Source organism: Syngnathus acus, chromosome 12, assembly GCF_901709675.1.
Source record: "Syngnathus acus chromosome 12, fSynAcu1.2, whole genome shotgun sequence".
NCBI classification, from domain to species: domain Eukaryota; kingdom Metazoa; phylum Chordata; class Actinopteri; order Syngnathiformes; family Syngnathidae; genus Syngnathus; species Syngnathus acus.
The window spans coordinates 9,188,376-9,213,059 of NC_051097.1; the positions used below are offsets into that span (position 1 = coordinate 9,188,376).

General features: G+C 43.1%; 4 protein-coding genes across 6 annotated transcripts in view; 1 reads left to right on the forward strand and 3 right to left on the reverse strand.

The window, feature by feature from the left end:
- Positions 1-120: 120 nt before the first annotated feature.
- Positions 121-1,174, reverse strand: LOC119130973 (ints3 and nabp interacting protein). Its single transcript, XM_037264984.1, has 4 exons — positions 1,005-1,174; positions 641-734; positions 398-485; positions 121-335 (listed from the first exon to the last, which is right to left on the reverse strand). Exons 1-4 carry the CDS (start codon positions 1,147-1,149, stop codon positions 237-239), a joined length of 426 nt encoding a protein of 141 aa, XP_037120879.1. The 5' UTR covers positions 1,150-1,174; the 3' UTR covers positions 121-236.
- A 310-nt stretch (positions 1,175-1,484) lies between these two features.
- On the forward strand, positions 1,485-7,279 carry snx30 (sorting nexin family member 30). Its single transcript, XM_037264982.1, has 9 exons — positions 1,485-1,804; positions 2,748-2,963; positions 3,515-3,625; positions 3,693-3,851; positions 4,220-4,409; positions 4,710-4,909; positions 4,968-5,057; positions 5,184-5,336; positions 5,743-7,279. The coding sequence occupies exons 1-9, from the start codon at positions 1,670-1,672 to the stop codon at positions 5,818-5,820; spliced, it is 1,332 nt and encodes a 443-aa protein (XP_037120877.1). The 5' UTR covers positions 1,485-1,669; the 3' UTR covers positions 5,821-7,279.
- On the reverse strand, positions 6,899-10,331 carry LOC119130972 (thymic stromal cotransporter homolog). The gene is made up of 7 exons (XM_037264983.1): positions 9,679-10,331; positions 8,642-8,812; positions 8,346-8,555; positions 8,051-8,222; positions 7,893-7,976; positions 7,651-7,807; positions 6,899-7,490 (listed from the first exon to the last, which is right to left on the reverse strand). The coding sequence occupies exons 1-7, from the start codon at positions 10,132-10,134 to the stop codon at positions 7,412-7,414; spliced, it is 1,329 nt and encodes a 442-aa protein (XP_037120878.1). The 5' UTR covers positions 10,135-10,331; the 3' UTR covers positions 6,899-7,411.
- Positions 10,332-11,162: 831 nt separating this feature from the next.
- Positions 11,163-24,684, reverse strand: part of LOC119130969 (A-kinase anchor protein 2) — a 32,764-nt gene continuing 19,242 nt past the window's right edge. The window contains exons 10-17 of one of the 3 annotated variants that reach the window (XM_037264980.1): positions 16,697-16,918; positions 14,691-15,053; positions 14,529-14,627; positions 14,354-14,455; positions 12,808-14,251; positions 12,533-12,711; positions 12,310-12,336; positions 11,163-11,684 (exon numbers count right to left, since the gene is read on the reverse strand). In XM_037264980.1, the coding sequence (XP_037120875.1) occupies positions 11,571-11,684; positions 12,310-12,336; positions 12,533-12,711; positions 12,808-14,251; positions 14,354-14,455; positions 14,529-14,627; positions 14,691-15,053; positions 16,697-16,918 (2,550 nt within the window). In that variant the 3' untranslated portion in view covers positions 11,163-11,570. Of the gene's footprint in view, positions 11,685-12,297; positions 12,337-12,532; positions 12,712-12,807; positions 14,252-14,353; positions 14,456-14,528; positions 14,628-14,690; positions 15,054-16,696; positions 16,919-24,684 lie in introns of all 3 variants that reach the window. The other 2 variants (XM_037264979.1, XM_037264981.1) reach the window with 2 other exon arrangements.

The window sequence follows — 24,684 nt, forward strand, 5'->3', positions numbered from 1 at the left end:
TAATATTTTATTTTGTAAACAGCATCAAAAATAATTCAATTAGGAAAGACAAAATCATGCACCAAGATATGCATACACAGTATACATCATAAAATCCCAGCGTTAAAAATTATTGGGATGTTTTTTCTTTGCCAAATAACTGCAATGGATTCCAACTCCAGATTGTTGCCAGGATACAAATGTGCCCACATTTGTAAGATCTTGAAAAGGAATCTTGGAACAGGGTGACTCAGGGGTCATGACTCTGGCTCCAGGCGTGGAAGCACGGGGAGGATCAGGTTACCAAATGACGAGTCCTGAGTGATGAAGAAGCCTGACGAGTGTGCGTGTGCGTGCTGCGGGAAAAGACACAGTTTAGCAAATCACTTCCAACATTTTATGAAGCGGTGAGCTGTACCTGCAAGGCCGCTTTCTGCTGGGCAACAATATGCTGCTGCTCTGCACTATCCCGGAAGTCCTTCATGTTGTGACGGGCTATTGAAATGCTGTGGAGTGAATGGAAGAGAGCCTCTTAGAAATCTTTAAATCATCTGACAGTGTCAATAAAAAAAACAATCACGAGTGAGAGTAAACTGGATGCATTTGTGTAGATGTGTAGAAATCTCCATGGTTGTGACTTTGGTGGCCATTGTCCTGCTACCTGGCTCCAGGAGTGCTGGACTGATTCTGCATCAGCCGCTCCCTCTCTTTCTCCAGCTCGGCCAGGATTTGTACTCGGGCCTTGTTTTGGAACACTGCGTTGGGGTAGAGGAACAAGCAATGCAAATTAGCACCACTGAGCACTACTAATACACATCGAGCACTGCAAGGCAAATATTAAAATTAATTAATTGGGATGAGAAACAAATCTATTGATTGTCTGTAGCGTAAGAGGTGACTTGGTCGCTATAATGGGGTTAAGATCTGCCACTTTCAAGCAACTGCTATCCAGATAATGACAGTGCGCCTCGTAGAGACGCAACGTAACGACACGGAGCTAAAACATTAAAAAAAAAAACACTTACCTGGTCCTGAAGGAGTGGTAGTCATGTCCCCGACGACAAAATAGAGACAAATAGTGGATTTATGTGGTACTTTTGTTTGTCTTGTCCAGCCGATGCTGCGGGTTGGTGAACGCTGTAGTTGTAGGCTGATTTTGGGAAGCCCCATGAGGTGTCTTTGCTGATGCCTGATATAAAATACTTAAAAAGGTATATCTACTTATATTTGAAAAACAAAAATATATTTACATTATTTGTACATACATAGATATCCGATATATATCCTAAAACAATATTATAAACATTGTGTGCATTAAAATGTTACATTAATGAGTTTGTAAAAATCTTATATTTTCAATTCGGTCTTTGCCTTAATGCTTGCGTTTTAATGTGCGTAACTACCCTAAGCACAATTGTTTTTATTGCATATTTTACAAATGCTTAAGCGCATGTTAGATGTCCTGTTGTCACGCACAATGTTTACTTCCGGGTTTTCAGAGCTTTAACCTCCGCATCTGCGCCGTAGCTGTCAGCTGACTATTATGACCAAATAGCGGCTCGGAAAATCCGTCCCTTACTAGAAGACGAACAGAAAATATTTTCGCCTGTCCGTGCAAACGCCAGTTGCAGCCGGAGACTGGACAGTCGCTAACCTCGACTTGCAGGCGAGCCCCCGCGCCTGCCGTACGATGAGCGTCAGCGCACAGCGCGGCCTGGCCAGCTCGGGGCAGAAGCACATCGCAGAGATTCTACACCCGTTGTCTGCCTCTGACGAGCCGCTGTCCCCGGGGCCAGATGTCAGCGTCACCGCTGGGGGCGACAAGGTAGGTTGGACCCAAGCCGTGCTTGGTGATTAAAGCAAAACAAAAGAATAAAGCAGTCAGAATATATTTTTTATCCTCGTAACCTGTTGTTTGCACTGGCTGCTGGAAGATTTGAAAACTTACCACTTTGAAATAGCAATTAAATCACGGAGTAAAACAAACAAGCCTTTAGAGTTGTTGTATATTCTGCTAATAAGGTTTTAGTGAGAACACAAGCGGTTCTTAATATTCGGCAAGTTTTATTATCTGCTTTCATGATAACAGCGATCCCAATGAGCGCACCAACGGCACTTTATGATGATGATTAAAAAAGTGTGATCATTATATGTCGGGCTATAGTGTGAAGATACACTTGCACATCAAGTTAATCCAACCATTTTATACTCTATGCCGCATATGCAGTTTAAAATCATGGAGAGATGGAGTCTATTCTATATTCTAATCTATAACCCCAGTCAGGATTATTTTGGTGTCTGAGCGTGACTCCCTTTTGCAGTGGCCTGCTTGTTCATTCAATGCAATGATGCAACCCAATGCAATTACGAGAACCATGATTACAAGTTAGGCTTTGCACCACAGTGTAGAAAAATCTCTCAGACTGTCACAACCGAGATCCAGCTCAGTCTAGTGCTGAGAGTGAATGCATGTGACGGGGAGGAAGTGCCTTGCACTAGAGATTCTCAACACTTCAAATGTGAGACTAACATAGTGCAACCTCTGAGGTCAACCTCATGATTGAAAAATATTTTACCCTAGTAGGAAGTAGTGAGAGGATTCAAACTAGTAGTCTTAAACCCGGATGTAATTACACAAGCAATGTTTTTGGTAACAATGTAGCATTGTCACGGTGAGCTCAACGAGAGCATTATTCACAGAGAAACACAACTGATCACTTCTTTGTTTGCACTTCCTTGTCTTTTTTTTTTTTTTTGGGTTCCCTCAGGAGCCAGGGCTGTCCAATGGGACGCCAGCGGACACGCCGAGTCCCGCTTCAGCATCTTCGCTATTCAACAGGCTGCAACTGGACGACGATATCGAGTCGGACCCCCGGGATTACTACGGCTCCACCGAAACGCGTGATCTGTTTGTCACGGTGGACGACCCGAAGAAGCACGTCTCGACAATGGAGACGTATATCACCTACAGAGTGTCCACCAAGGTCTGCTTATGACTAAATTCATTTTGTATAGTGAGATCTCATTCGGGTCAATCAATGCAGGCTTGTTTTCATTAGCCGCATTTATTTGAAAATAATACTTAAACATCAAGACGTATAATCTAGAAACAGGAAAGACGTAACATCACCTAAACAGGTCACGTAGCATCAGAATGCGATAAACTAATGCAGTTTTCTCGCTTGACGGAACACATTAATTCCATTTTGCTTAAGCGCCTTTCACTTCACTCCTAATGAAAAACGATCCAGGGATAAATTCAATCACTTTGATTTACCGGACTGGCGTTCTGCTTGTATGAGCTTCCTCTTGTGGTGAGTTGAGAGCGCTCCCCTTCCATCCTGAGTTGCAACAGACAATGCCTGGTGGCGCCATGGCAACCGTTGTTATGGACATATCGGTGCTAGGCCTGAATGGCCTTATACAACTATCACAGTTACGTATTAAGGCATAATGTTAATTAAGTTCATGCTAGGTCGTGGATTCTATCCCAGTCTATCATGCGATGGTTGAAATCTGTGTCTGTATTCTCAAGACTACACGGATTGAGTTCGACCTTCCGGAATACTGCGTGCGACGCCGTTATCAAGACTTTGATTGGTTGAGGATCAAACTGGAGGACAGCCAGCCTACCCACCTAATTCCTGTAAGTTGATCACAACTGATGAGATGAAAAGAACGCTTCAGTCGTATTCTTTGCACTCTTCTTTCAGCCTTTGCCGGAGAAGTTTGTAATGAAGGGCGTGGTGGATCGTTTTTCTGAAGAGTTTGTCGGAACGCGTATGAAAGCTCTGGATAAGTTCCTCAAGCGGGTTGCCGACCACCCGGTCCTGTCCTTCAACCCACATCTCAACGCTTTTCTATCTGCTAAGGTGAGACTCCTCGGGGGGGGGAGAACATTTTAATTTAACAACAAAAAAAACGTTTTGCCGACATCAGCCGTTTTTTAGTGACTCCAATAAATCAGTTACAGGGAAAGTAGACCTGCTGATGCAAGAAAAAAAAAAGTACAAACAGATGCAAGTTACAAATTGTATTTACTTTCTCACCAGGAGCAGACAAGTAGTTTCTCTCTCAATGCGATAAAGTGATCATCCATCAAATCTGTCCAGACAATCTTCCGTTCTCTTATCACATGCAATTTAGGTCATGTGACTCATGGTCAGGGACTACAATGCATAATCAACAACGAAAAGGCAATTCAAATGAATAGAAGCATCGAGTTCTTGTCCGTCCGCAGGACCTGAACAAGCGTCAGGGTCTGGCGCTGCTCACCAAGGTGGGCGAATCGGTGAAGCACGTCGCCGGAGGCTACAAGCTACGGGCGCGGCCGGCCGAGTTCTGTGCCATGGGAGAGTATCTGGACACCTTCAGCCAAAAACTGGGCACCGTCGACCGTATTGCTCAGAGGATCCTCAAAGAGCAGTCAGGTATTATCTAATCACAAACTAGATGTAGACTCAAGACCGGACAATGAGCGGCAGTATAAAGTTTTGAGTGTCGCTAGTTGCTAACTAACTTAAAATAACAATTTCGCGTTCAGCAAGATTCGCTGCGCGGGCAGTGAGGAAGTCAGCTCATCGCCACCTCTTGACCCACTTTAGATGTTGTGAAACAGGAAGCCACACAAAGATAACACAACCTCACATCTGTGTATTTTTTTTAAACAGTCATCCTCCGCATACAATGCTCACCAATCAATTATATTTAATTTCATCTGACACCAATAGAGTACTTGGCTGAGCTGCGCGAGTACGGCTCCGTTTACTCTAGCTGGATGGGAGCCGAAGCGGAACTACAGCCCCCCCTGGAGGGAGTGGCGAGCTCCGTATCCACGTGTTGCGGAGCCATGGATGACCTGTGCGAAAACATCGGGCAGGATTTCCTACCCGTACTCCGAGAGTATATGCTCTACATCGAGTCCATGAAGGTGAGAGCGATGTCATTTTGCTCCCGACTACCATCAATATCTTTGACTGTATTTACAGAATGTGTTGAAAAAGCGCGACCAGTGTCAGGCGGAGTACGAGGGACGCCTAGAAGCCGCCATATTGCGTAGACAGGAGGACAGAACGCCTGTAAGTATCACCACCTTCCATGGCCGTGTCATTTTTTGCAGTAACGTCAAAGACCCGCTGTTCTCCTTCACGCTGTAGCGTTTAGAGCTCCCTTGTAGCAGTAGTCCTTTTTGTGTCTCCTGCTAGATGCCACCTGAGGTGGAACGCTGCCAAGACAAGGTGGAGTGTTTCAACGCCGACTTGAAAGCCGACTGGGAGCGTTGGCAGAACAACAAGCGGCAGGACTTCAAGCAGCTTCTCGGCGGCATGGCCGACAAAAATATCAATTACTACGAGAAGGTACATGGGACTCTTATATCCACACATATGCAATTTGATTTAGTTTTGGATGTTTTGATCATCTAGCTCAGGGGTGTCAAAGATTTTTTTCCCAGGCCGCATTGTCGTCATAGCTTCTTTCAGAGGGCCATTATGACTGTCAACCCAAATAAATGTATGAGCACCTCAGCTACAAAACAAATAACTTGTTTTCAAATCAGACGAGTAAAATCTGGTCAAATATTAAAAAAAAAAGATATTAAAAGTGAATTTGCAATTCTAGTAATGACACATGAATTTGATGGACAATTTGTCTTCGCGGGCCACATAAAATGATATGGCGGGCCGTATCTGGCCCCCGGGCCTTGAGTTTGACACCTGTGATCTAGCTAGTTCAAATTCACCATTGTTGTCCGCTCCTCTGCAGTGCCAAACAGCGTGGGAGTCGCTCATAAGCGTCCTGCAGGACAAACAAACTGAAGAGCAAATGAGCGAGACGGACTGAAGCGCCTCATCACGTACTTTTTTTCACGCCAAGGACCGAGCAGACCAAATGAAGGACCGCGTTCCCCCGTTTTCCTGAGTCGACTGTCAAGATCGGACCTTTCTACAAGCCAGTACACAAACTGGTCAAAGAGCGACGATTTTCTTTCTCCAGACTTTAATTTTCATGGTGTTGCTTTTTTTTCTACTTCATAATATTTTGTTGCCAATGCTGCTTATTTAATCACACGCTAAGACGGCGTGCTTCATCCCTCATTCTTTTTACAGTGTGAGGCAAGGGTACTATTTTTTTTTTTTCAGCAAACTGATTCCCGCCTGAGTAAAAGATTGTTTTCCAAGGGTTCTCAAATGTGATTGTCTTTACGCTTATGTCAGCTTACTTTGAAAAATCTATACTTGCCACGGCGTCTGCGTTTCACAACATGGCCTTTGAAATGCTGCGGTAATAAGCTCAAACCGAGCGTGTTAGCTATCTGATCGCTATCTGGTTAGCATCCAAGGCTGAGCCCCGTCAGATCGACCTCACTTTTGATTATTTTGGGACTAAATCACTGTCACTAATCTGAACAGATTTTCTAGTTTGTCACCTCATGGTACTGCAACAATGGCAGTTTTTTTTCAGTATTGTAATCAAAATCGATGTTACCTACAGCTTAGAAATGTGCCTGTTCCTGAGTTTGCTTGTATTTTCAAGCAAATGTTCTGCTGTCTATTTCAGCAGAGGTACAGACTGAAATTAGCTTTCAAACTGCCTTCACTAAATGTGGCAGTTGTTTCATTAAAATATTTTATGAAGTAACATTTTGTTTTTGTGTAATTTATCCCAAATGTACAGGCGAGGAGTTGTCGATGGATCCATTTAATGTGAATATGTAAGAAGGGATGACAAGTTCTCAATAAAAATATTAAGCTAGTATATGGAATGAATGGACATAGCTTCTATTTTTGATAGAGCTTTATGTTGAGTTTTTTTGCCTTCTGATTGCTGCACGATACACAAATCGTCCCGTCTAAAATGAGTTTGAAGTGAAATGTTGATTTGACAAAAGTAATAATTCTTGTAATTTTTTTGGCAATGTGTAACATTTATTTCTGGTTGAAAGCCCAAATGGGGACAAGATGACAGCTGCCAACATATATTCTGTAATATTTTTTTTGAATGTCCTGTATTAATATATCTTTTTTTGCATTATTTCCTCCAGTACATCACAGCAAAAAATATATTCAACTTTCTGTTAATTTCTTTTAAAAAGTTAAACGCTTTTAATGTCAGTTCTGTTCGGTTTATTGCTCCCCGATGTTTACATTTTACGTTCAGTCAATTCTGGAAACTTGAACATCTTGTAATTAGCTATAAATATAAAGTCTGTATATTGATGTTGTTTGATGCAATAATATTTACCTCAAATTATTTTGAGATATATTGGACCAAAATTAAACATAAATTGATTTGATAATTATTTGTTAAGCTTTTCTTTTTTTTTAATTGTATTAACAGTTAGTGTTTTTAAAATGTCCGCCATGACCGCTTACCACCAGCTCAACCGCCTTCTGAAGTGTTCATTACTTTTTATCTTCTGTGGAAGCATGCTTTAGTCCTCCACGTCCTCATGGCGCGTCTCGGTCGTTTCTTCGGAGCTTAATGGCTGAGACCACCTCCATGCTATGACGCTTCAAGAAGGAAGAAAATCATTTTAATCATCACTTCATTGAAACCAACAGTGCCATCTAGAGGAGTCAAAAAATACAAGTGGTTCATGAAGCAAATTCGAAGCTTCATTTTCCCAAAGGTGGTTTGCATAATATGGACATAGTAGAATGTGAAAAGGACCTGATAGGAAACATTCCCAGAACTGCCAGTATGCTGGAGATGGTGAAGACGAAACCTGGGAACCAGCCCAGTGTTCTCTGGTAGAGTTTTGTAAAGGCGGGGATGTACGCCAGAGCGGCAAACCTCAACACCAGCTGCAGGACTGTCAAAGTGATGCCTGATGGCAAAGAGAGAGAACACAAGGGGGCGCTAAAGTACACACTTGTTGTGGGTTTTTAAATAGAAAGATATTTGTTCCTCACCACACAATGATGTTGAAACCTGCTGTGAGAGGAGTGACCTAATTGTGGGCAGCGGGATAAGAGCAAAGAGGGTGAGCGAACGAGCTGTGGAGAAAGTCAATCTTAGCTTTGGGCTTGGTCTATGGCTCTTGATACAAAAGCAGAAGATGATGGCTTACAGAGGTAGAACATGTAGGATGTGGTCACCAAGGACATGAAGTAAATTCCAGTGGCGAAGGAGATCATGCCGATCAGGATGAGCGTTACGTCGCTCATGCAACGGCGAAAAGCAAGTGCACCCAGGAAACTGGTGAGGAATATCACAAAGCCTGCTGCGTTCCCATAACCCACCTGGAAGAGCAAACTTAGGGTTAGGTAACTGGTTAACTGTTGTGCTTGAAACAAAAATAAAGAAACATTTTTGAATCAGTGTAAAAAATATGTCATTGCTGTATACACTTTTCCAGCACATACTTGGGTAACATTCCAATGGAGCGGCTCTTTTATCACAAAGATGCCCAGGATCTCAATGGCTCCGCCCACTGAGGAGCCGTACAAGATAGCAGCAGAGAAGAGCAGAATCACGTTCACCGTATTCTTCCTTGTCAACATCTCTGGAGGACCACTGTTGGAGTGAGGGAGGAGTGGGCTGCTCTCCTCTTGCTCACTTGATACTTGCCTTACCTAAGTCAGAACAAGCGATAAATACAGCCAAGCTGTTACGAGTCAGTTGAGAGCAACTTTATGGTGTCTAATAAGTCCAAACAGACCTGCAGCAGCACTGTGGCCTGAATGAGGCTCAGCAGGTGGAGAAGTGTGCAGACGCAAAGGAGGACGGTGCCATGCCCAATGCTAGAACTGTGCAGCAAGAAAACATGACCTGACAGCAGACTACCCAGCAGGCCTGCTACTCCATACATTAGCTCCACTCTCATCATCACCTGTAGTAGACACAAATGACTTCTTTAAGTAAGTCAAGCTCCAAATAAATCACTTCTTATTTGACTCCAAATGTATTATGGTCAAAAGGGACTGTTTTATTTTCCCCTTTGAAACGGTTTTATTTTGTATTTGAGGTTATAGGTCACATCAATGGTAGCGAATATTTTGAAATTTAACTTGGTCTCATTTTTGTGTATCATTGAAACCTGGCATTTGATCAGGGGGTATGTGAGGCAGCTTTAATTATACAGCACATTTCACACATACGATAGCTCAATGTGCTTCACAAAATAATTGAAGACATTCAAAAGAAAATTAAGGCAGAGGATGTGGAATCAAAAAACACAAAATGAGCACAAGTCAAAGCAAACAATTGCACAGAACTAACTTGGACATGGAGGTGTGACAACCTCCACAACCCCAAAAAATTCTGACCTGCGCGGCCAGGTAGCAGAGAGCTAAATACAAGCGAAGTGACAGACAACAAGGAGCACCTGGCAAGACGCAAAGTGTTGGAAGAACCTGATTGGTTAACACAAAGGACCAGGAAAGTGAGATCAGGTGGAACCAAAACCTAAAAAAAAAATGCATAACTGCATAACATGAAAGAAAAAAAAAAGCACAACTGCATAACATAAAAGAAAATCAAAAACAGAATCATGGCAATTTGTTCCTGCTTTTTTTATTCTCTTCCTATTGTGCTTTTTGAGTAGAAACAAAATAGAGTAAGACCAATCCTTGGGGTTGAATTAGATAAGATGTTATCAGTGATTGCTATTTTAAATATTTAATATTTGCTGTACATTAATAGTGCATAATAATAATAATCATAATAATAATAAAATTACAAAAAAGGGTGTCTAACCTTGGAGCGACTTTCCGCCTTGGAGCCCAGCGACACCAACGTCATGACACCGGGCCAGTAAGCGCAGAACCCGCCGGACGTCCCAAGAAGAACCGCTGCCGCGAACATCACCTGGATGGGCAGCCGCAACAGAACCACCTGCAGGAGCGCAACCGTCGACACCAGATACCCGCACAGGGGGACCACGATGGGGACTCTCCTCCAACCACGGTCCCCCACCTTGGCGAGGAGGAGAGCCGGCACAATGGGCATCAGTTGAACAATAAGGTTGTAGACCATGTAGAAATCCGACATGGCTCTTTGCTGGTCATCCTCAGTGGTGTTGGCACACCGGTCCTTGACCACCATGAGCAGGGCCGTATCGAACAAAGAGGTGCCCAGCTGCTCGAGCACGACCAGGGGCTCAACTCGGTGGACCACCCCGAAAGCGCTTTGACACCAGCTCCAAGTCGTCATGTTCCACTCAATAAGCGTGCATGGTTACAAAATGAAAGTTCAGAGGAATGCATTGGTTCTAATCGAGGAAGGGAAGTAGAAAAGAAAACAGTTTGCTAGGGAAAGTCCCACTTCCTCATCCTGGTACACGCACTATAGATCACAATTTTAATCAGTCATAAATCTCTTGTAAGATGGGAACACAATATTTATTAAATTCAATTATTATTATTTTTTTACAATGTATTTAATGAAGTGACTCATATATATCCCATTCATACCTGTAAAAACATGAAAGAACACAAAAAGTTGTCAAGTTTTGTATTTAATGCGAAAATATTTATAATATATATAACAGGCGATTAACTGTGAGCCGTACACGTGCTATATAAAGTGGAGCACAATATGAACATACGAGTGGTTAACATGAGGACAAAGGTTATGAATCTCAATCATAAAATTGCATTATCAACCAAGCTACCGGCTTTTCAAAAGATAAATAAATCATCTCTGCATCAAGAATTCAAACAACAGAAATGCTGTGCTGTCATTCCGTTTGTATAGTTTCAGCGAAAATAAACAAAACTTTTGTTGCTAAAAGTTACAAAAGTCAAGCGTAAGAAGCAATTTGAATAAGTCATTAAAACCTTAAAAACCTCCAAATAAAATCGCCAAAACTTCTCAGGCTTATTTTTGCCCTTTGTCCTGCACCTTGGTCATATTTAGCATTACTGCACTTTAAAACAAACATCATTTAAATATGTCATTTAATATATTATTATGCGTGTAAAAGCAGTTTTAATTGAGTGAGTCGAGGGGCAGACAGGTCAGTGTCCAGCCGAAGGACACTTGGACAAGACACTCCGGCAAATCAAAAATGGTGACCTTTGGTTCAAAAATATTCTCACCATTCTCTTGACATTCACAAAAAAAAAAAATGACCGTTGTCGAGTGGGTTTCATTATTTGTCGTCGAGCTTATAGAAGAAAATATCTTAAATAGGCAAACTGGTTGTCTCCACACTTTTTATAAAAAGTTTTCTTTTTTTGGAAAACATTTGCCATAGCTAGCAAGTATAATAAGTACACTGGAATAAATGTGCTCCTGTCAAATACACAATCCTACCATAGTATAATACAACAACTGCCTACAAAAGACACCGTCAACAAACGGCAAATTTCCAGCCTGCTCAAAAACAATCACAAACATGACCTTTTATTCCTTCCTTGTTTAAACCTCACGCAGATGAAGTCAATACTGACTTTTTGCATCACCTTCCTTTTATCGTCACATACTCACATCCCCGTTTTTCCTTACACTTGCAGAATCCAGTCCACAAAATGGACACTTCCTCGTTGAGCTCCACTGGTCAGACCAGAGGGTCATGTGATCATCAGAACACTAAGAACAAAATAAATACTGTTTCCCCTGACTGTCCTTCCCCCACCATCCTATTTTCACTCCTCCTCTTCCTCTTCCTCCTCTTCTCCATCCTCATTGGCATAAATTCCGGCTTCCCACTTGAGCGCCATGTCACTTTTCCTTCGGGTAATGCGAGTGGCCTCCAAGACCTGTTAAAAAAAATAAATTGAGAAAAATGTATTTCTTTTTCCTATTCCATGTCACCATGCACGGTCAACCACGGAGGAAGCTCTTGCGTCAAAGGAGAAACTTTCACTATCAACAACAAGGTACAAAGGGGTGGACATATTTTTCCAAGCTAATTTTGAACATCACTTTTTGACGTAAACAAAATTTTCCTATATCATTCAAATTTAGAGAAATTAACCAACATCCCCCCACACACACAAAAAAGCCCCCCTTTGTACTTGACAATAAAAACATTTGATCACTCAGGTGTGTCATGCTTAATCAGGTGCCCACGCCCAATCTATACACACACACACACACACGTGCCAGGGCCAACACACACAAAGTGCTTCAAAAACAAATCAGGGGTGGATTCAATCGATTAATTAATCGTGAACAATCGAGACCGCACGCAGACTTGGGATACATTTTTTTGTCGATATACTTAATATTAACCAAATATCAAATCATATTCTCCAACATTATCTCCATTTAAATGATCCAAATACACAGATTCAATGTATAAATACAGCTTAGTGTGTCCCAGATCTGCGAGTAGTGGTAGAAATCAGGTTTTGGATGTGCGTCAGGTACCTCAGTGGTTACCTGATTAGCCAGCAACAAATGGGCATACTGAGCGACCAGCAGGAGAGAAGCAACAGTACACAGTCAACACAATGGACAAAAAATGGTGGACAATCATCTTATATACATACTAGATAAAGAAAATGGGACATCATTATTATGAGAAGACTCGAAACAAAAATCCCCGTCTGCTTTCATTTCCTGCTTCAAGTCTGGAAAATGAATACATACTACAAATACTCACACTGTTATCTTCCATTTTCTCCCTCCTCTTCACTTTGTGTGTTTCATAGTCTTCCATAAGTGTCTGCATGAAGTTTTTGGGCCGAGATCCTCCAGAGTCCTCGCTGCCGGCGTCAGACAGAGCTCCTTCCGACGGCGACGGTGAGACAGGCTGAGCGGGTCGAATTTTTTCGATCTTTCCTATGGCGTAAAAATGTAAATGAAGTACACTTCATTTTAAGTCCCCTTGGGCAACCATCTTGGAACAAGTGTCATACAGGAAGTACGTTCACTAACCTGGTGCTGTCCTTGACGTCAGTGTGAGTCTCGTCGGCAGGCTGTTGCTCTTCAATTTGTCTGCCGGGGATATGGTGGTTTTCCGTACCCCTGTTCTGGCAGGAACTTGACCGGTGCCGGAAGGGTTCTCGACACGAGGAATAGCAGCAGGTTGTGCTTCTCTCTGTTTCTTCAGGTCTTCCTCTCTCTGCTGAGCTGCTCGGATCTCCTCCTCGATCATGGACAATGTACGTTGTTTCTTGGAGCGAAGGCGGAATGGTCCGCTAGCCACTTCCACCTCGGGGGCTTTCGTCGCCGCCGCAGTGCTACGCAGTTCAGCCGCTTCGGAATACTTACTGAAGTAGCTGAACTCGGATTTTTCAGGGCTCGGTGGGGAAGGGGGACGGCAGACTGGGGCCGGCCTGGGTACATTGGTTGTAGGGCAAGGAGCCGGTGCAGAAACTGGGGCTGAGGAAGCAAGTGCTCTGGTGTAAGAAGACTGGATCTTGATCCTTGGTCCTCCTACTTTGGGTCTCTGTGGGGGAGAGACAGGCTGAGAATGAGTTGGAGATGATTGTGATGACAGGGTTGGACTGGATGAGGATGACTCTTGCCGCTGAGGAACATCTTGTGTTGTAAGCTTCTCTTGGAAAGCAACCTGAACCTCGGGAAGTAGATTCAGTTGCGGGGAAGGGTTAGATGTAGCAGCGATGGAGGAGACAGGTGATTGCAAATGGTCAGCTTCTCCAAAAGACAGAGGGGAGGACGATACTGGCACTGGACTACTTGTTGAAGCAGAGGATGGGGACACTGGGCTGCTCATTTGTGAAGAATCCAAGTTCGGGGAAGAAGACTGCCAGTCGCCTCCGTTTGTCGAGAGTGCGTTTTGAATAACGTTTTGGACAAGAACTTCTGCTTGGTATTCCAGCTCATCTTCTACTGCACTGCCAGTGGTTCGCCCGTTGACTGGTGTAGTGGGCTGAGGGGTAGATGGTGACACCGGGGTAAGTGGGAGTGGTGTGGGTGGAAATGAGGCCCCACTGTCTGAAACGCTATCCAAGCTAAACACCGTCGTGTCCTGAGAGCGGACTGATAACTCTTCCAATCCGGAGTCGGATTCCTCTGGGAGATAGCCTAGGGGAAACTGGCTTTTCCCTTCCTCTTCATCACTTACATTTGTCATGACAGCACGAACACTGGTAAATTCTCCTGCAATTCCATCATCAGACCAGGTCACGTGACACTCTCCAACTTCAGGAACAATGTGGCCATGGTTGCCCCTCGGTATGGACTTGGAGAAGGGTCTGGCAGAGTATATGTGAGGAGTGATGGAATTCTTGGTCATATCAGTTTGCAGGAATTGCTTCCTGGCAGATGAGAAGTCAATCTTTTTTTCCACAACATCTTCCTTCCTGATTAACTCTGGGTCAAAGGTGACCAGCGTGGGTGGTCCAGTAACTTGGGGCTGCGAAGACGGAAAGTCAGAAATCAATTATCATCGAGCCTACTCACATTCATTAGCGTCCATTATTTTCCAGAAGAAAATCGGATACGGTATGGTGCTAACCTGTGTGTACGAGTATGTTGGAATCTGCTTCTGTGTTTTTCTCTCTTGGTATTTTCGGAGAGACTCGAGCTGTTCCGGGTCAAGCTGCTCCTCCAAGGGAACCTTGAATAAATGTGGGAATATCCTTTCAATGAGTGTTCCGGTATTACAAAGTAAAAATAAAATCATCAACTACCTCTTGCGGAGGGTTCCACCAACGTTGAGCAATACCAGGGTTTTTCTTCACTGCCTGGTCTCGGATCAGCTCCTGACGCTCACGTTCCAACTCCTGGACCTGTTGGACGGGCAATCATCAGTGATACAAAGTAATGCAGTTTTCCCGACACCAAACACCAACCTCTTCCGGATTTCGTCTCCTTGTCACTCGGACGTGCTGCTCTTCTCCCGGTGTGAAGAGTTTTGCCGGCCTTTTTTCTTCCTGAAACGCTCTCAGCTCGAACTTTGCATTGCTGTGGCTCGATTCATCCGTCGGTATATGCCCGTTGGTTTTCGCAAAGGATTCATCCTGATGAAGGACGGTGGTTTGTCTTTGCCCCTCTACAACGATTGGTCGGTGATAACCAGGAGAGGACTCGGACACACACACAGAAGAATACGTTCCGTCGATGCTGATGGGTTTGGTGTATGCAGACGGGGAGGAGTTTCCATTAGTGGGTGTTTCGGAGGCTGCATCTAACACTTGATCCAGGTAACGGATCTCCTAAGAACACAGGGGGTGGAAAAAGCAAAGGGAATACATTCCTGGTTTGTATTTTGACACATTTGATTCATAAAAAATGCTCACCTTTATTTTTCCTGAATCGGCTCCCCGACTATGTGGTTCAAGTCTAGTTTTGAAGGTCAACTAAATTGTGAGTATAATGTTCTGAGCATGTGTAAATGGTGGGAATGTATCTTATATTGTATTACAGTGTTTGGTGAATCGATTTGAAAGTCAACAATGGATTCGATTCGACTCAGTGGGATTACGGTTTGATTCGATATGGTTCGACTCAATATGTACATATAAACATACAAAGAGTGATCAAAGTCTAAGCATTTGGCACCACAGATGTCATGATGTCATGGTGATGTCGATGAAACAATGGAATTGAGAAAGTATGACTTCGCAAAGGTTTGGGATGTCTTTGTGTGATGACATCACAACTCTGCAGGCATTTGTGTTTGTAAAACGTTGCAATTGTAGAGATGGCTGACGGATCGAATTTTCGTTAATTTCACTTCGCAACATTTCAACGAAACGTCTTAATGTGAGCGCAGGTGAAAATGTTGTCACGAGTGAGGGAATTGGCCTGCGGCAGGTATAACTTGGCCAAGCAGAAGCTCACCAGTGCTTTTAACGAGGAAGGAAGGAAGTCACTGGAGAATCAAGTGAAAGACCTCAAGGCTCAGCTCAAAATAGCAAATGATCAGATCAGCTGTCAAGGAGACAAATTAGCAGATTTGTCTGCCAAGCTCAAGTCAGAAGGGAATGAGAACAAGATTCTCTGGGACCAGGTGGAATATTTGACCAATGAGGTCCAAACGGAGATCGAAAAGAAAGACGTAGAAGCCATCACGCCGAAAAAAACACAAGAAACAGGATACAGCAGTTTTTGGGAAAAACGTATGAGGACCAAGATCGTTAGGGGAAACGACGACGGGATTTCCCTCAATGGGGACATGGTGCAGCAACAGTTTCAAGTGGATTGTCGGATTACAGCGAAAATCGGGAATACGATTTCCATGGAGAGGAGTGTTTTGTTTTCTTCAGGTGACACGTTATCGGACAATTCGAGCGAGGCATTGTCCAAGGACGGTGAGCAAACGAATGACAGTGACACGTTATCAGAAGACACGTATGATGTGGTCTTCAACGAGACAATGTGGGGGAATCTCAAGAGGGAAACCATAGAAATACGACAGGATAATAGTCAAATGGTTCCGGTTGAGTGATCCGTCAAAACCTGCAACCATCTTGGATGTAGCTAAATTTTGAAAATTTGTCCAAAAATGGTGAAGTTAAGCTTCATGTGATCTTTCTTTTGAAAGAGTTTTAGGAAAATGTGATTAAAAACATTATTGTGACACAATACACAAAAACGTACGTATGTAAATATTACATTTAAAAAAATGTTTAATGTACGGACTGCCGTGTTTGTTTCTTAAAGAAGTTCAAGTTCGCGCCATTCACATGGATTATTGCAATATAACATTTTGAATTCAGAATTTGCGTAACATGTATATATTCAGCGAATATAAAAAGTCTACACACCCTGGTTGAAATGTCAAGTTTTTTTGTTGATATAAAAATGAGACGAATAAAACTTTCCATAAATAACCATCTGGTGAGAATTTACATACCTGCTCGACATCACTGTCCGATGTCTCGGCCTTGAGCTCGACTCCACTTTGACCTTGGATACTGGATCTGCTGAGGCAGCCATGTTGAATTTGCTGGCTCTCCACCTCCATGATTAGCGGTCCGTCAGTGATGATGCTGACTGATTCTTGGAAAGTGACACACTTCAAGGCTCGTTCCTTAGGTGTGGTGCCACTGACATCCTCGGGTGCCTGCCACGATTTCTGCAAAAAAAAAGAGATGCTAATAGCATTAGCCTGGTCTGCATTGATATTTAGGATATGTTAAATTTCACAAGAAAGCTTTTTCTGTGCACAAAACTCTTAACCAGCATCACCTGAGTGAATCGGGTCACACACATCAGGTCACTTTTGATAAATAAATATATTATTAGTCAATATTGGGGAGCAAGCAAACTATTTTAAAGCAATAAAAGCAGACTGACAGTAAATCGCATAAAACAAAATCCCTTTAAGGGAGGTATTGCCTCAAAGGAACTGGCTTCTACCCTTTCTTTTCCTTTCTGTTATTTGCCTTGTGTCCGCTCTCCCACTGAGCTCATTCTTCTCCTTCCTTCCTACTTTCTGGGATTATTACGGAAACGGTGCAGTCACATGTTGGATTATAAACGCCGCCTTTCCACAAAACTATTTTCTGATTAGACACCTAACAAGACTCTTCATGTTTGTTTCTTCTTGTTCTTTTTGAGGACAAATCGATCCCTGAGGTGCTCTTGGTGACCCATTTTACTATGTCATGTGAAATTTATTTTCCGTCTCATCCAGTGCAATGGAATTTCAAAATAATATGGGAATATTCTACAAGTATTTGGATTACTGAGGTCATTCCTGCTAATAGAGTTTTATTGACTACATTTGTACGGCGTGTAATGGGGACAAATGTTCCTGTGTTGCTTTGGTCTGTTTTTCCCGTAGCTTCACAGCACATAATGGGCAGTCAGAACGGAGGTGTGACCACACCCAAGTGTTACACCGACACTCTGCAGGGTGTACAACACCAGCATGATGGAAACATCAACTGAGTGCTTGAATAAGAAATCCAAACGGTGCCACAACAATTTCATTATATGCTGGTGTGTGTGTCATGGCACAGCAGGTGTGTGTCCGTGTGTGTCTGTGAGGTGAGCTGACATTCCAGACATACTGTAGCAAGTTCAAAGCTCCAACACTAATGAATGTGATGAAGGACACACTGTAGGCTCCCTGCAAGGTTAATAAGTCCAAACAGTCCGTTTTGCACAAGCGGAGGAATGCAGATTTTAATTACATTTTTTAAAACGATTTGAATGTACTGGAAAGCAATCTCTAAATGTGCTGAACTTCTGTTTTGAAGCTGGAATTTCTATTCTCTTAGTTGCTGTCGTGTTGACCTTTACACAGCAAAGGTGAAAGTGAACAACAGCGCCCCTGCTGTTTGTCACCGAGTATTGCACTCGACTTTAGTTGCTCATTGTATGTTTTCAAGTAACACAAAGTGCTTGAACGAAATCTAAAATAAGGAGGAATAGCAAAGGACACAATTAAGTGGAAATGAATCACAAGACAGGCAAATATAGACACACATGGAACATATGTGTGTCTCTGAGTCAGCTGTTGCTTTTTTAAAATGCTACTTCTCTCGCTGGCTGTCACCATCCCAAACACATCTGGAAACTCTTACTGTGACGCACTCAAGTCACAATCACAAACATGCACGGCAACACATCTGGGTGGGGCCATTTGAAGGGATGTAATGCAGAACACAATAAAACTTGACTGAATGTGTCCTAGAAGAAAACATCTTCATTCTCATTTCAAAAAAACTCATTGTAGGCGTGTCTACTGTCTTCAGATTTGAAATGTCAGTCTTGTGATGTCACTTCCTTTTTAAATGACACTGAAACCAACCAATGCATGGATCTTTTAGTATCATCATCATAGCCACGTCTTTAGCACATTTTTGGCACACATATTTTTTGGCACACAGAGTTTAAATATGTACAGTACTCACTTGTTGTATCCACAAACCTCGAAAGTACGAAAGACTTAATCCAGGAATTTTCCCAAGCTATCTTTAGTTCTAAAAGAGTTCCTTTGACTAGTTTCACTTCCAAGTAATCCTCAGCTCTGCTCACTCCAGCCTTGTTTCACTCCTTCACCAGATTGTGGGAGTGCCGGACTTTTCCCTGGCCAAGCCTTTTCCTCTTCTTATTCCCCTCCTTTTCCTCCCCTCCCATGTCTTTCCTCTCCTCCACAAAGCCTCTCCTCTCTCAGCGGCATTCCTGCCGGCCGCTCGCTGAGCCGTGATGTCATTGCGTGCCCGTGTGTGCGTATGTGCTCGCTCACTTTTCCAGATGCCCTCACGCACAAAGATGCCTTCTGTGGAGACGGGCCGGACCGGGCAGGCATCCATCCTCCCTATTACTGCCTACTCCTCCCTTCCTGGCTGAAATCAAGCCCTGCCTCTTTAGTACTAATGAACAGATGATGCATGAAGAAAGGTGGAGGAGATAATAAAATTTCTGTCATCGTCATTTTACGGCTGGTGACTCGGTCCCATGTACGGGATTGTTCCCGTTTCCCGTATTGACCTATTAAATTAAAATACACCCTGGGGACTCCCACCTTGACAAGAATAATCACTTATGTCAGATTAAATGATTCAACAGAGATATGAGTCCCATTTTTATGTGCAACACTCCCGACATGAGTTCACGTGTGTTTGTGTTGTGTGAGTTTGGTAACCAGATCTCAGAAAAGGAAACCAGAGATAAAAAGTCATGGCTCACTTTCTCTGCTGCTTATAAGCATGAGCTCAACATGGAAACACTTGCCATGAATGTCTAAAATCAATTATCAATATACTTGGAAATACGTCAGAACGTATTTGAATACGTTCGAACGTACCGAACGTATTTGAATACGTTCGATACGTTCGAACGTACTTGCAAAGATATTTAAACGTGAGCTACCCAATTTGAGTCGTGCTACTGAACTCTTAACAGGCTAAAAATAAGCAAGTCCGAAAATAGGACGTTAACCTAATTATTGTATCTTGAGTTCAATCCCTGGATAGGATGTTAAACGATAACGGGTAAATGAGAATGACTGCAGACATACCATGAAAGAAGGGAAGGGGAGCACATGATGTTTTATTCACGTGGGTTTTTGTGCAACTGGGTCAATGCTAACGGGTCAATACAGAGCCAGCGCCCTGAGCAGTCTTGTGTCCCGGAAGTTGGTCGCGATTGATCGAAAACATCAACTGTTAACAGCTCAGCAGGTTTTGTTCTTTAAGAGGTCTGACTTGAATCTTGCTTTCCTATTTTATCACAATGAAAAGCAAATCACAGAATGGATTCCACATCACAAATATTCTAAACAGGAAACCTCTGCTAACTTGTATCTACGGATATGGGCCCCCTAACATAGGAAATGCACTCAAAACAAAAGGCCACCTGCACTACACCGCAACACACACAAACAATGTCTCGTCAGGCTCCACTTTATCAGGACTCCTCAAAATAAACCACAAGGAAGTTTCATTTTTGGATTCATATCATCCAACCAGTGCATACTTTATCCAAACAAATGTACGACCGGATGATACGAGGTATCGGTACCATGACGACTCAAGAATGAAGTACTCAAACTGTTCTGACAAAATGTGATATCCAACATAACCCTAACCCTAACCCTACACAAATGTATTGGGACACCTGATAGTGGAAAACCGTGCCCCCACCTCCTTTATACCAATTACCCGTTTCATAACCGATGATACCTACCGTATTTTTCGGACTACCACTAAAATTCCTTTAATTTTCTCAAATATTGACAGTGCACCTTATAATCAGGTAACATTTGACTTATTTGCTGCACTGGTTTGTTTTCCTTCATGTGCAATAATGCACCTCATAACCCGGTGTGCCGTATAACCCGGTGTGCCCCCGTATATAGGAATTTCCAAAATATCAAGACTGCGCTTTATAATCTGCCTTACGGTCAGAAAAATATTAAACTCCATTTGATGAAACAGTGGCATCCCACACAGACCCCAAGGGACCGTACATCTGTCTGCCCGGGCTTCGTGCATATTGCAGCACTCCAAAAGAATAACAATGAATGTAATTTCAGCTAGCCACCACCGCAGGCTACAAGAGCAGACCACAACTAAGTTCAGTTGGATTTTTGACTTGTGTGACAGAGGAATGCACTGCGTGTCTGAACTCATGGCTCGCTGTTTGTGTCTCTTACAACACAACCCAGACACCCCCCGAAAAGACCCCTTGGTAAAACGACAACAAAGGGTCTAACATGCAGGCACGGAGACTCTCCAGGCTGAATGCTAATGCTACGCTTGAACACTCTAAGCAATGGAGAGTTCTTTTAGAGCAGGGAGGTCTGTAATCACACAGTGTGACCAGTTGAGAATTTTGCAGCTGGAGCCCAAATCTCTCTCTAGAATTTATATCGAGAACATACTTTGCTAGCCTCCGGTGACACTGTGTTTATTATTTATAATGTCATCTGCTTCACGAATGATAGCAAAATGAGGTGTTCGGAATTTCCTTAATAGGCAATACTTTAGTGAGTATACTGGATCACAGGAATCTAAATATTAGGAGAAAGAATTCACTTATCACTTAGGATACATCAACGGACCTGACGTAGAAGCTGTTGAATTTTTTTTTCTCAGTGGCCAGATAGAATAGAGCCAGTTGGGTTCTCCTGCTAGCATCATTAAACTCTAACTAGCTGCTTGACACCATACTAGTCTTAAATGAACTACTTGGGGCAGAGAGCCGCTAGATTAGATTAGTGACCGCAGGATAGCGGCTATGTTTAGACAGCTTAATGCACCTTCCAAAACACATCACAGGCTTCTTCTTATCACCCCTGACAAGGTGGTGAATGCATTTCGCACCATAGAAAACCACTAAAATGACTTCAACATTTAACATATTGATCTGTCTCCTTGAAGATGATTTCAGTCAAAACCAAGTGACTAAGTCCTGTCAAGAGCAAAACAAAAGCGGACACGCTTGATCTTTGATAAATGGAATCTGACCTCATTATCCATCCCCAAATCTTCTAGAATGGACCTCGATCCATCCTGGTTGACAACTTCTTAGTCCATGGTTACCACTCCACCGTCTTTCCAGTGCTATCCTACTGCTTTAAGTCACTTTGCCGAGCTGAGAGCAGCATTGTGCTAATCACTTGTCTATTTCCGGAAACTAGCTCATAAGCCTGCAAATTTAGAGAGAGGAAGAAAACACTTTGCCAGCCAACACATCTGAGCCGCAGATTGACAGGAATTGTCCTTCCATCTGCCTGCTGCATTTGCAAAAACTTTGGAGAGAAAATTTATCATCATTTCCTCTTCCACTGTATTTTCTATCCAGCTTGTTCGCTGTTTATGCGTGCTTGCACTTTGCTTTGTGATAAATCAATGAGTGAGGCAGCACAGAGCACCAATTGCAGGTGGATGCTGCGGACAATGGCGGGTGGTGCGAGTTGCATAATGGTCGTCACGTGATGGGCTGGCATTGTTTGATTTCCTGCATCCTTCTTGTTATTTGCTTTAATGGATCAAAAATACCAAAGCAAAATACAATACTGCGATGGAATGCAAAACAAATGTGATTGCAGGCTTTTGTTTTGACTGTCGGTTTAGTTTCCCGTAAAATGGCGATTTATTTTAGTTAGATGAATGAAAGACTGTGAAATAAAAAGTAAATCCGTTTGACAGATTCAACATGATGCTTGTGTGGTTCCTCTATCTCTCACTAAGTCGCCATGAGTTGAAGTTTATTTTTGAACATGACAAACACAAAATAATTTTTTCACATTTTCACATAATTTCATGTTATGCCAAGAAGACAAATAAATCAACATGTTCAAAAAAGGAGAAGGAAGAAGCTATTGCTTGATTTTTCCTACCCCTTTTATACATCATAATTCTTAACATGGTTGCTGATTAGTTTTTTCGAGGTACAGAAACTTGATTTATCGGAGGAAGATCATTTTGGAAATGAAAAATAGTTTATAGTCCAGTTGAACCTGGAAGAGGAACCAGCAGGAAAAAAAAACTGCATCCACGGAAAAAACCCCAAAAATGGACACAACGTGACAATGACTGAGGAGACACTGTGCTTAAAATAGCATCTCCTTAATACCCAAACACTAAGAAAATGTTCTGTTTTGCCTGAAGGGCTCTCACATGCTTTCTGCTAAGCCATTTGTTTTTCTTTCTCATCCTCCACTAACATGAGCTGAGCCCATTCAAGTTAACCCGTAGTAAAAACCCAACTAAAAAGTCTCTCAATCAACATCAGTGCCATTGAAACAAAATGCAATTCCTTCCTGGATGGCGGCCAGTGGCGGCACATCAACAGATGGGCCATTGAAAGGCCAGCGAGCTGTTAATGTCAACAACACTTGGAGCTGTGTGAGGCAGAACAGACTTCCTTCTTGCCCCCCTCCCGTTTCCCTCACCCCGCCTCGCAGTCCACTGCTAGCGACTACACCCTTCTCACACCTGCTTTTATCTCTCCTTGGAGCTTTACGTTATCGTCAGCACGTCCGCCCCGCTCATCCGTTCCCTCTTCAGAACCCCATTTCACCCCTTGACCTTGGGTCCTATCAACTACAGCTGTTGTATAACCTATGATTATGTCCTGTGTGAAGCTTTCTGGGAAGAGGGAGAGGTTTGGAAGGAAGAAGTCCAGCCTTGATAACATTCTTGCACTTGGTGGTGCGGAGAAGGCCTGGAAGGCAAATGAACTTGACGTGACACTCCAAGCATTAAATCCTTGTAATTTAAGGGTATCATGACTTGGCCATGCGTATACAAGATTTTGATTGTTTTCTTTACTGACGGTTGTAAAATAATGTAATTTAGCAATGAACTAAAATAGCTGATGATGATGGACTGGCGAGCCAGCCGCTATCAATATTAATTGAACGCACGATGGCGAAAGAAGGTCAAGTCAGCATTTTATCAGAGGGCAGTTTTGTCCGAAACGAGACGTGAATCCAGAAACCCAGAAGTGGAAGACAATCGTGCTTACCACTGCAAATGGTAACAAATACGCAACAATAAAAATTATATAGGCAACAAATATTGCATTTACTCCAGATTGGAAACTTTGATGAACCAGTTTTCTACTCACAACCAGTCTGTTAACTGTGCCACATCCGAATTGATGAAAAGTGGGTTAAGGTCATTCCGAATATAGGTTAAAGTACTGCGGAGGGAGGGCAAACCGTATTCCTCCATCACATTTCAATTGGTAACCAAAACAATTTTAAAAAACAACATATAAATGAAGAAACTTCCTGATATTCCCCATCTTAATGTTCGGCTATGGAGCACAAAGACTGCATTGAGAATTCTGGTCCATTGACCTCAAGGGCTGCGGTATCTAGTGTCCTTCACACTTTCCAGCCAATCAATGCCATTGAAGGCTTATTTTGTTCGACACACATCATTCTTCTCATGACCAGGCACTGAAGTGTTTCTGCTTAAACAACTGCATTAAAGCTTCAGTCCAGCCTTTCACTCCGACACATGGAAGAGGAAAACAATGACCGGGATTCAACGATAACGCTTACCTACTGGCTGTCAGTTCTTTGTCCTTTGTTTCTTGTTATGCTTCAACGTGGTAGAAGAGTCTAATGTTCACTCCGCTGTTGTCCGGCTTTAACAGTCGGCGGCACGCGCCAGTTTTGAGCATCCGGCTGCTCTCTGTTGTTCTCTTCTGCTCGCTCAGCCTCCCGTCACTACCCCCCCTACCTGCCTTCTCTCTCTCCCCCTCTCTCTCTCTCAGCACGCGTGCTGAATAATGCAGTTGGCGGGAGCGTGTTCGAAGCCCTTCCAGAGACAATCAGAGCGCCAGCGGCCGACTGGCCGGCACAATGGGGGCCGACCCTGAGCGGATCAGGTTGCCTCTGTTTGGAACCTCGTTTCAGTTATTCAGTTGCAC

Bases quoted from the DNA above. Each gene is read 5' to 3' on its own strand.
- LOC119130973 (XM_037264984.1), bottom strand. From the start codon at position 1,149: ATGGGGCTTCCCAAAATCAGCCTACAACTACAGCGTTCACCAACCCGC. The intron at 735-1,004 runs GTAAGTGTTTTT...ACCCCAACGCAG, and splicing joins TACCACTCCTTCAGGACCAG to TGTTCCAAAACAAGGCCCGA. The intron at 486-640 runs GTAGCAGGACAA...TTCACTCCACAG, and splicing joins TCCAGCACTCCTGGAGCCAG to CATTTCAATAGCCCGTCACA.
- snx30 (XM_037264982.1), top strand. From the start codon at position 1,670: ATGAGCGTCAGCGCACAGCGCGGCCTGGCCAGCTCGGGGCAGAAGCAC. The intron at 2,964-3,514 runs GTCTGCTTATGA...TGTATTCTCAAG, and splicing joins CCTACAGAGTGTCCACCAAG to ACTACACGGATTGAGTTCGA. The intron at 5,337-5,742 runs GTACATGGGACT...GCTCCTCTGCAG, and splicing joins ATATCAATTACTACGAGAAG to TGCCAAACAGCGTGGGAGTC.
- LOC119130972 (XM_037264983.1), bottom strand. From the start codon at position 10,134: ATGACGACTTGGAGCTGGTGTCAAAGCGCTTTCGGGGTGGTCCACCGA. The intron at 7,977-8,050 runs GTAAGCCATCAT...CTTTCTCCACAG, and splicing joins ATCCTACATGTTCTACCTCT to CTCGTTCGCTCACCCTCTTT. The intron at 7,491-7,650 runs GTCCTTTTCACA...TCCTTCTTGAAG, and splicing joins CTGGGAATGTTTCCTATCAG to CGTCATAGCATGGAGGTGGT.